Raw genomic sequence first — 11,876 nt, 5'->3', positions numbered from 1 at the left:
CACAATGTACAAAGCTCTTAGGCTCAGGTTTACAAGTGTATAGAAAAAGCAGAAGTAGTTGTGCAAGATTGAAGTCTCTGGCATAGAAGACTTGGTCATACATCAGCTCAAATATTGACGTTGATGGATATTTTAAAGCATGAAAAGGATTTAGAAGTTCTGAATAATTGTCATATTTGTCCCTTAGCTAAGCAAACTAGGCTAAGTTTTCCTATAAGTGAGACTAGATTTGCTCAGTGTTTTGATATTGTACATATGGATCTTTGGGGACCCTATAAGATTCCTACGTATGACAAGAAACATTATTTTCTAATAATGGTTGATGATCTCAGTAGATACACATGGGTTCATTTGTTGCAATTAAAGTCTAAAACAGTTGTGGCCTTCAAGACCTTTGTATACATGATATAGACACAATTTGGTGCATATATTAAAATTGTGAGATTTGATAATGGAACAGAGTTTTTCAACTCATCATGCAGTGATACATCAGAGTAGTTATCCATATACACCTCAACAAAATAGTGTGGTTTAGAGGAAACATAGACATATTCTAATTGTAGCAAGAGCCATCAAATTCCAATCACAAATGCCCATTAGATTTTACGTTCTGAATGTTAAGGATGTAGTCTATATAATCAATAGACTACCCTCTCCTATTATTGAAGAAAGAAGTCCTTATGAGTTGCTCTTTTTTAAACCTCCATCCTTAACATATTTGAAAGTTATTGGTTTTCTATGTTATGCATCTGTATTATCAAAGGGTGACAAATTGTCAGAAAAAGCCAAACCAGAAGTCTTGATGGGCTATTCTCCTACTCAAAAGGGCTATTTGCTGATAGATTTAGCCACTAACAAGTTGTTTGTAACTAGAGATGTTGTGTTCCAAGAATATGTGTTCCCTTTTGTAACTAGAAACAGGATAGAATTTTCTTTATATTTCCTACAAGAACATCCAGGTGTTGCTGATCATACAGATGCATACTCTTAAGAAGAAGACCTCTCTTCACACTCTGATGTACCAAATGTAGTTCCTGGGGATGTTCCTCATATCTCACCTACAAATGCTTTGCCTTTAAATTCTGCCAGTTGATACTAAGTTGATGTATGTTGCATCTATTGATAGTGTTGTGCCAAGAAGAACTCCTAGGTTGATCAAAAAAACTAGTTGGATGAATGATTATGCAATGCCAAGGAAGGGAAAAGGGACAAGATATCCTATTTCCAACTATCTTTCCTACCAAAATGTTACTCCTAGTTACCAGAAGTATATAAGTTTTGTCTACATTGGTTGAACCACAACACTACAGCCAAGCTGCTAAAGATGAAAGGTCGGTTGAGGCTATGAAGTTAAAGATCAAGGCACTAGAAGACAATAACACTTGGGAAGTTATTGATTTGCTTTAAGACAAACACGCTATTGGTTCAAAATGGGTATATAAAATCAAGTATAAGGAAAATGGAGATGTAGAGAGATTCAAGGAAAGACTAGTAGCCAAGGGCTATAGTCAACAAGAAGGGTTGGATTACTATAATACTTTTTCTCCAGTTGGAAAGATGGTTACTGTAAGGTATGTAGTTGCATTGACAATCTGAAAAGGTTGATGTATGTATCAAATGGATATGTATAATGCATTCTTACAAGGAGATCTAGATGAAGAAGTATACATGGAATTACCAGAAGGTTTCCAAAATGAAAGACCACACAAAGTATGCAGATTGATCAAATAATTATATGGACTTAAACAGGCTTCAAGGCAGTGGAATATCAAACTCACAGTAGCACTAATCAAGGCAGGTTTTAGCCAAGCACTTATGACTACTCTTTTTTTACCTTGAAGAAAGATGCAGGAATGGTTGTCATACTAGTGTATGTGGATAATTTTCTTATCACTGGGGTCAATGCAGCCATGATAAATAAAGTTAAGGAGACCTTACACAAACAGTTTAAGCTCAAGGATTTAGGAGAGATTAAATACTTCCTAGGTATTGAAGTATTAAGGTTTGCAAAAGGGGTTATACTGAATTAAAGGAAGCATATTTTGGAGCTTGTATCTGAGACAAGACTTACTGGTGCAAAACCTGCTATTACACTATTGGAGTCAAATATAAAACTTACTTCAGTGGAATTTGATAAAGATGTTGGTGCTAATGGAGATGTTGTTCTTAAGGATGCCACATCCTATCAAAGTCTAGTTGGCAAGCTCATGTATGCAACTATCACTAGGCCAGATATCAGTTTTGTTGTACAAACCTTGAGTCAGTTCATGCAACAACCAAAGAGGTCTCATATGGAAGCTGCAAATAGAGTAGTCAGGTATCTAAAGGGTACCATAGGTCAAGGCATATGGATAAAGACAGAGACTACTGCTGAACTAAATTGCTGGTATGACTCAAACTGGGTTGCATGCCCCAACATAAGGAGGTCAGCCACTGGATATGTCATACAATTTGGAGGGTCCTTAGTGTCCTGGAAGTCTAAGAAGTAGCATACTGTGTCAAGAAGTTCAGCTGAGGTAGAGTATAGAAGTATGGCCACAACATTAGCAGAAATCACATGGTTAGAAGGTTTGTTTGCTTAATTGAATGCCCCTATTGTTAAACCTATTAATATTCTGAATGATAACAAGTCTGCTATCCAATTAGCAGTTAATCCCATTTTTCATAAAAGGACAAAGCATATAGAAACTGATTGTCATTTCATTAGGGATAAGATTTAGATAGGATTAGTGAAAACTGTGTATGTTCCTACTCAACATCAGGTGGCTAATACTCTCAATAAAGGTCTCAGCCAAGATCAACATTAATATTTTTTAAGCAAGCTATGTATACTTAACATCTTACGCCCTTCAGCTTAAGGGGGAGTGATAAAATGTACAGGATTAAGTAACTAAGCTGTAGAGTAGTTACTTCACTGTTACATTAGTGTTGTTACTGTTTCATTGAGTCGGTTATTAGGAGTTGATATTGTTACATTTTAGTCACTCACAACATATTGAGTTAGTTTGTTAGAAAGATTAGAAGCTTCTAGAACATATTATAATTGTCTATAAGTACTCAGCTAAGACACATTGTAATGTAATCAACTCATTCAATATAACTACAGATATAACAGTTTCAATTCTTCTTCATTATAGATGGATCCTTGAGGGATTATACTTGATCTCCAGCAAACTTAATAGGATGAAAGAGGCTGGAAGTAATTATAAAGAAAATTAGTAACATTTATTAAAAGAAAAAGTAACTCTCTTACAAAACAAGATACAAAACTCACACATACATAGCTACCACCAATTAATCCTTAAACCCCCTAGCTCTAGTTACATGAACTATAATAAATGTCACACCCCCGATTTTTCACCGCGTCCAACCCCGCTAGGGAGTTGGTTTTAGAGAAAATGGGTTTTTCCAATTAAAGTGACATTTTGAAAAGGGATTACTTTACTTACAGAGTCGCCACTTGGAATTGAGTTTGGGTGTTCCAAGTCACCTTATTGAATCCCTATTCAAAAGGAAATGACTCTTCAATTTTTGTTTTTTTGTCTGCGAACTAGAAATCCGGATAAGGAATTCTGTTGACCGAGGGGAAGGTGTTAGGCACCCCTCGAATCCCGTGGTTTTAGCACGGTCGCTTTAATGACTTACGTCCGGCTTAAATTAAATTTTTTTTTTTTAGGATTTATAATATTTGTTAACCTAAAAGTTGTTTGCCTCCCGCTTTTAATTTATTTTAAAATTATTTATTATATTGACGTGTGGCTTACCGATAGTAGTACTTTTCGGCCTCACCACAAATTTTGGCACGTTTCTCGCGCCTTTATGGCATTTATGAGTCGTCCCTATTTTCCTAATCTAAATAAGCACCTAATGGGTTTAAAACCTACCCAACCCAATTCAATCGGCTTTAAACGGTAGGTTAATTTATTATAACGAATGGTCGGTAGCAGGGCTTTCCAACTTCATCGTTAACTTTCACTTGTATCTTAAATATTAATTATTTAGAGGCTAACAACCTAACTCATTGTTTTATGAATTCACTCCCTTACAATATGTTTTTCATCTCTTTTATTTTATCAGATATTATAAGTCTTGAATAGGTAAAAATACAATGCTAAATCCAACTTAATTATTATGAAACCCAAAGTAAAATAGTACACATTTCAGTATTTACGAATCAGTTGTAAATTGCTAAAACAACAAATAACAATAACAATACAAATGTGCTGGAATCTAAGTACAAACTATCTATTAGCAACATGAATAAGGAATAATCAATTAGACAAGGCCAACCTGGACAAGTAGCAGCGAGATAAATGAAGGCAAATAAAAAATAAATAAATAAATAAACTAACTCAAGATAATTAAAACACAAACTGGTAGTTTATTAGTTTAATACAGTTGATTAGCGAATTTATCAGATCCATTTTAAGCCAAAAAAAAAAAAGGAAAAAGACAAAGAAAAAGACAATGTGCATGGCTTGATATATATATACATTTACGTTTGGCAGAATAAGGGAAAAACATAGACTAAACTAGTGCCTAAACTATTGAGGTAAATCATTGCTTTACACTGCCAAACAAGTGAAACCAGAAGAGGTGACGTATTTCAAAGTAATAAATTTTTTTTATAGGAAAAGAAAGATAACTCCCATTACTCATCTTTTGATTTTAAACCCGAATTGTCTAATCTTGTCTCAAATTTTGAAAGAAAAGAAAAATAAAGCAGACAATCTATGGCTAGGGAGTAACGTGAAACATAGTGTATTCAAATCTCACATTCTTAGAACCTAATAAGATCGAAGAAACAAAACTAGCAATAACGAATTCTCCTTATTCCAACACACAATTATATGGTACACATAAAAAACATACCCATTGAACGCTATCTTTTAGTAAGTTTAACATGCATATAATTCCGCATCATGTAACAATCCTAAACTTTATAAAATTAGTTGGCAACTCCAAATCTACATACAACTGTATAACTACTCCATAACTTACTCGTACAACTCATGGCAATCATAAAACCTACAGAATTAATCAACCACACATACTAAATAATGCATAATGTCATTTAAACAATTTTATTTATGCTTTGATTCACAATAAAACTTACAAAAATAATGATACTGAGTTGGATAAAAACCCGTGTGATGAAATAAATTCAGTATAGAAGCAAGAATGCTATTACCGAAAACTCAAACGGAGATCCCGAACTCAAACCCGAATTTCTTTTCCTCTTCTCCTTTGATTTTTCTTTTTTTTCCTTTCCTTTTCTCTTCTGTTTTTTTCTCTTTCTGTTCTTCCGTGTGTGTGTGTTTTATATATGTTTTTTCTTTTTCCTTTCTCTGTTTCTTTTTCCTTTTTTGTTTTCAATCTTTTTTTTTTTTGTTTCTTTTGCCGTGTCCTTGTGTGTGTGTATTTGTGTATTATATATAGTTAAGTGCATGTGTGTGTGTGTTTAATATAGTTAAGTGCATGTGTGTGTCATGGGTTGTGTGGAGGAAGAGTGGGAGAGGTTAAGTAGAAGTGGGGATTGTGGGTGGTTTGGATAGTTTAGGTTTCTTTATTATTATTATTATTTTTATTATTATTATTATTATTATTAATAAAATAATTAAAAACTAATAAAATATAATATAAGCTAATAACTAGTCTTAGGAATATGATTAAGAAAAATTAATATCACAACATTCTTTATTAAAAGTTGAAAGAAAACAAATATAATTTAGAAAAAATTCTTTTTTTTTTTTTTCTTTTCTAAAAAAAAAGAAATAAATAAACAATAAAATGAAAACTTATTTAAAATGTGATTCTATTTTTTGTAATTTTCAGAATTTTTAACAAACTTCAAAGAATAAGACAAATTTAAAATGCCTAAAAAAAAATTAATTGAACATTGAAATGATATAAAAACGTTAGGTTTGGGTCAAAATTAGGTGTTTACAATAAACAACAACAATATATATACTGTTACTTCACAAGTTGAATCTGAAGAGGATGGGGTATACGCAAATCTTACCTACATACCTTAAGCAAGATAGATAGATTGTTTCTGTTAAAAGAACTATAATTATAAAGAACTATATAACATTACTCAAAAGATCAACTCATGACGATTTTTACAACTTGTACAAAATTAATGGAGCACCATATTGAGGTTGAAGCAGTAGTGGATAAGGAGCATGAGCATAAGATGGAGAGAGTTCAAATGCATAGTGTTTGAGAATCATGGCCATTGCCATTTTGGCCTCTAACATAGCAAAGTTTTGGCCAATGCATATTCTTGGACCCCAACTAAATGGAAAAAACACAACTTGTCCTTTTGTTGCTTTTGATATTCCTTCACTAAATCTCTCTGGCTTGAATTCTATTGCATCATCTCCCCATATTTCAGTATCATGATGCAACAAAATTGTTGGTAACAGGAGTTGTACCCCTGATGGTAAACACAAATTTCCTAACTTTGTTTCTGTGTGTACCATCCGATTAATCATAAATCCAGCTGGATACAACCTTAAAACCTCATTTAAGATCATAGTCACCTATAAAAATAAATTGATCACAAGTTAATATCTTGAAAATCACAAGATATCATTTTAGAAGGTAGAAAACGAATTCAGAATTTAATTAAGTGAACCGCTGATGAAGTGAAATTCACGAATGATCAAAATTTTAAATTTATTGCATCGAAGATACTAAATAGATGTTGTAACGAAAAAAATCACTCACTTTCCCCAAGTATCTATGGAGAGTCGCCAATATGTTTTTTGTAACAAAAAAGTCGCTCAATTTTAACGAAGTATCATAGGAAAAATACTATATCCACAGTCATCGTGTCTTTTTTGTTTCCTAATGGCTTTCTATGATACTTAGGCAAAGTTCAGTAATATTTTGTTACAAAAGTTGCTTAGTGACTTTTGTCATATTTAAGTAACGCGGAGAGATTCTTTCAGTACAAAGAGTAGTTTACCGACTTTTATAGTGAAATAAAGTGAAAGTTGAGTGGCAAGTCATAAGATTGACCCAATGATGTGGCTTGCAGTAATGAAGTGAATGAAAATCATGGAAGATCAGAGTTTAAATTCTAGGAGAATAAGAAAAAATTCTAAGTTATTTCTTTTTATATGTCTAATCTTTAGTTGATAGAGTTACCCGATATATATATATATATATGTGTGTGTGTGTGTGTGTGATGATGATAGTAAGTACCCCAACTAAGGTACATGCAAACTGAACCGAACAAGGAGTATTACCATAACAACAAAAAAGTTTAAAATGATTGAGCATGTAGGCAATACTTACTACTTTTAGTTGATTCAACTTGTCATGGTCAACTTCATTACTTCCAAACACTTGTAAAACCTCTTCTCTAGCTTGATCTTGCCAATTAGGATGTTTGCACAATAAAATCATTGTCCATACAAGTAAAGTTGAAGTAGTTTCTTGGCCAGCAAAATAAAACAATTTACACTCTTCAATCACCTCATCAATACTCATACCAAATTTCTTATGTCCATGTAGTTGAATTTCTTGTAAATTGGATGCCAATAGTATACTCAATAAGTCATCATGTGTTTCTCCATCTTCAGTCATCCTCATTCTTTTATTGATAATTCCCAATACAAGTGTTCTTACTTCGTTGTAGATTTGCTTCATCCTTTTGTTCGTTTTTGTTGGCAAGAACCTACAATTTCGTGAAATTTAGTTAGTACAAAGTTAATTGCAAACATTAAAAGTATTCTACTAGTGATTTTATTAGAAAAGTAATAATTTGATCGATAGAAATTCAATATAAAAGACTTAAGAAAGGTAAACACGTTTCTTGAACATAGTTAAAGTTTTTCCCATGTGTACAATGAAAGAATGATAACAAAATTATCTTCAAAATTCAACTAAGCCAAGGTAATATTCTAAAACAATACTATTATATTTCTATTTTGAATTCCATTATTTTACGTGTGTAATTCTAATCAATGTCATTCTCTAAAATACTTTTCACTTAAAGTTTAGCTAAAATTTCAAAAGGAAACCAGTGTTATTTATAGGCTAAAAATTAAAACTTCTTTGTTTGTTTCTCCATCAAGTGTTTGGTACCTACATGCATTAGGTCATATTAATTCAAATTTGCATTATGTAACATCCATTTTAAAAAAAGGGGAAGGGGTGGGTGGGAGTGGGGAGGGCTCCCTACTATCATGATTTTTTTCCTACCAAGCTTCTAATCCAACTTTTAACTAGTGCTTCAAAATTATTGAAACATTATCGAACAGTTTTTTTTATAACTAGCCTAAATTTAAAAAGAAAAATTTCTATACCTCCATCCTGGAATGTATATTGTACGTGACACTTCTAAAATTAGTTGAAGCTGTTCTTTTTGAAGTTCAAAAATCTTTCTTCCTTCTTCATAGCTACTGCCAAATGCAGTTCTTGAAATTGCATCACTTGTCAAAGTTTGAAGATATGGCCACACATCTATCTCTGATCCTTCTTTCGATACAACTTTTTCCCATTTGCTCAACGCATCACTAATTGTCAATTTGAATGCGGGCAACATATGCTGCATATTGATAAGAATATGATAACAAGTAATGAGAGTTTTTCTATAAACAGATCATCTAAAGAACTTTTAAAAAATTGGGTCACACAAAAGATAGATAACTTCATTACTAATAATCCAAAAGATAAGGAAGACATAATATACTATAATATATTAAATTATAGTGATAGAGTAAATATTGTTTTTCATAAGATTAGTGTATATAGGTTTAAATTCTATAAAGAATTAGTAACAAAATATATCAATAAGTTGTGGGAAGATGGGTAAGATTTCTTTGCACTTAAATAAAAGATTCCAAGTTCCAGACTTCTAAAATGAAAAAAAAAATTAATAGGAAGAACTTCTCCTTTTAATGAGCCTTAAGCAGCGAATCTAAATTAGTCATCAAGATCCCTAAGCGGGTGCTAGGCACCAAGTAGAAATTCAATTGTCTGTTTTTGGAATAGCTATTTAGTAAGATCTTTTCTTGCAACCCTTAATAACTTTTTGTTTTTCATCAGAGAATCTGCAAGATAATTTATCTACCTTATAAAAATAGAAATAAAGATTTGTATGCATCCCATTCTTCCTAAAATTACTCTATATATGTCGTTATTGTTTAATACGATCTCATTTTATTCCTTTTACTGCTTAAGGACCATTTAGTACCAAACAGAAAATCTTTCGAGAAAAGTTCGGTCTGAAATTTTGTAAATATGAGATGAGGGTCTAATAATTTTTAGTTCAAAAGACTATATTTACACAATTTTAAAAAAAAAAAAAAAAACCTTAAAAAAGACATTTGCATAGAAAAATCATACAAAAATAATTAAATATTTGAGAATGGAGCGTCAAATTCTTTTTTGAGAATTCAAGAGAAGGTAACGACTAGAGGACACATTTATCATTATAATAGGTGTCAAATGGAATTACAATGATGTATGTAGTTGAGACATCCTAATAGATTGATAGACTTGAACTTTATTCCTACATGACCTAACCAATTCGATCAGGCACTCATCATTTATTTTTATTATTCAAATCTTTGACAATATGAAAAAAAAAAAAAAACAATTAAATCAACCGCACAGAGTATAGTAAACAAAACCTTCAACTTGTCAAGGTGAAAAGCAGGATTCAGAAGTCTTCTATGTGTGGCCCATTTATCTGTTTCATAGGAAGCAATGCCAGTTGCTGCCATCTTAACTAATGGATTGCCACGAATCTTTTGATAAACATAATTCTTCGTCAGCACCTCCTTTATGAGTTCGGGCTCCGTGATCAGCACGGCTGGTCTTGGCCCAAACCAGACGAAACAATTCTTACCTATATTAGAGTTTAAAATCCGTTTTATAATAGATGAATTGTTGGAGTATTTTTTATATTTCAAAATAAGTGAATGATTCACAATTCAAGATAGATATTGAAAAAAAAATTTTAAATTTATCCTCTATTAAATATGTATTGAAAGTGATGTATCATGTGTCTTTACTTTTTGAAGAAGATAAAAATGAAAAAATATGATAAATTTATATCTTTATTCTTTTTTCTTAATATGTGTGTTAAAATTCAATAATTAACTTATTATGAACTGAAGGAGTATTAAGAATAAAATTTTTGTCACGAATAAAAATGAAATCACTTGAATTACGCATAATATGTTAGAGCCATGTCATGGATTTTAAATTTTGTTGTGAATAAGAACTTAATAAGTAAAAGGACAAGTATTAAAGGTAGACAAATAAGACTTTACTTAAGTGGTTTGAGTAGTTGTCGAAAGATTGAGAGTTCAAGTCACATTATTAAAACTTTGACTATTAGCTTCAAGATTAGCGAGAAGCAATATATATGTCGATATTGTAAGGAACTTTGCTACATTATTTCTCGTGCAAATTAAATATTTTAAATTTTAATCTTCTTAAAAGCCTAAAATTAGCAAAAATCCTGATAGTAATGACTGTCCTCACTAAATCTTAATTAGTGAGAGACGTCACACACTAAATTACATAACTAAAGCAAAAAAATTTAGTAACGTCACACTAAAAGACAAACAAATAGCCCCTCTTACAGGCGTTGGGTTATGGGGAGGAATAAAAGAAAATAAAAGGAAAAGGACAAACGGGTAATAGTACAAATTAAAAGATTTTTCATACTAATAACACAGTATAATTCGGAGTTGTTAAATTCTATGCACTATCCATGTAAAATTTTTTTACGTACAATATCAGCTGAAATAAAATTATACCTATAATTAAACTTTCTTAAAATACAAAAAATTATATACATTGATCTTAACAATGATTGCTCTTAAATTTTTGATCTTTGCTTGTTACATGAGCAAGCTTTTAAAGTTAAAAATTCTATCTATGAACTAAAACTTTTTAAGCTTGAGTTTTATTCATAGGGTAAATGGGGTCAAAAATTTAAGGCCATTCTTATAAAATACCTTTTAAAATATTAAATTTAAAATCTTAAAAACAAGAGAAATTATCTACTGTAACAGGTAAAAAAGAGTGTCCGAATTTCTATATATTGAATGATATAAAAAATTTTACAATCAAATCTGTTAAAAGATGCAATGAATTACTATCCATCATGATTACAACAAAAGAAAAAAGAGACATATTGAAATTGAGAAGTCATACCATAATTAGTGATGGATTTGTGAATGAAGGGATTAACTCTAGGCAAAATCAAGTCATGTGAGAAATTGATAGGTTTGGAGATAGCTTCTTCACTCATCTTCTTCATCTCTTTCATATCTCCATAGAACAACTTATAAGAATTTCCATTGAAACCTTGTTGTCTTAATTGTTTCTCCAACTTTGTTGGTTTGAACCAAACCCAATTCAAGATTCTCCATGCCCATCTCAACAATAAGATAATTGCAAATGAAAATATTGCAATTTTTATGTTGTAATATGATATCTCCATATTGAAATGAAGGTCTTATCTTACACTCACTAGCATACACTTAGCTCTATTTGGTCTTTATTGTCATATTAGTATTATTATTTATTATACATGTATATATATAATAATAAAATAAAGTTGATGATAAGAAAGTGACTTCTAAAATAAATTAAAAGACTTAGTGACCAAGGAAATTATAGGCCTTGATGACCAAGAAATTAAATTCAAAACAGAAACAAAATCAACACACGTCTTTGAAAGTTTTAAGAGATGTCTATATTAAAATATTGCGCGTCTCTCTTTCTCTGGATCTAGACCATTTGATTTGTATACTCTTACTTTCTAACTCAAATTTGTATATTTTATTTAAAAAAAATATATATATATGCTCCCTTCATTTTAAAAAGAATTATTTATTTTAATT

The 11,876-nt window shown here is 31.1% G+C and overlaps 1 protein-coding gene across 2 annotated transcripts; it reads right to left on the bottom strand.

Moving 5' to 3' along the window:
• Positions 1–5,892: 5,892 nt before the first annotated feature.
• LOC107845549 (cytochrome P450 CYP72A219) lies at positions 5,893–11,613 on the bottom strand. 2 transcript variants are annotated; one of them, XM_016689934.2, is made up of 5 exons: positions 11,185–11,613; positions 9,648–9,865; positions 8,319–8,560; positions 7,306–7,687; positions 5,893–6,545 (listed from the first exon to the last, which is right to left on the bottom strand). In XM_016689934.2, the coding sequence occupies exons 1-5, from the start codon at positions 11,471–11,473 to the stop codon at positions 6,123–6,125; spliced, it is 1,554 nt and encodes a 517-aa protein (XP_016545420.1). In that variant the 5' UTR covers positions 11,474–11,613; the 3' UTR covers positions 5,893–6,122. The 2 variants fall into 2 exon arrangements, with proteins under 2 accessions (XP_016545420.1, XP_047254396.1); XM_047398440.1 differs by lacking the exon at positions 9,648–9,865 and having other exon boundaries at positions 11,185–11,485.
• Between the last annotated feature and the right edge of the window lie 263 nt (positions 11,614–11,876).

Source organism: Capsicum annuum, chromosome 10 (assembly GCF_002878395.1).
Source record: "Capsicum annuum cultivar UCD-10X-F1 chromosome 10, UCD10Xv1.1, whole genome shotgun sequence".
NCBI lineage: Eukaryota > Viridiplantae > Streptophyta > Magnoliopsida > Solanales > Solanaceae > Capsicum > Capsicum annuum.
The sequence above is the reverse complement of the archived record's forward strand: the minus strand, read 5'-3'. Positions and strand labels throughout refer to the sequence as shown.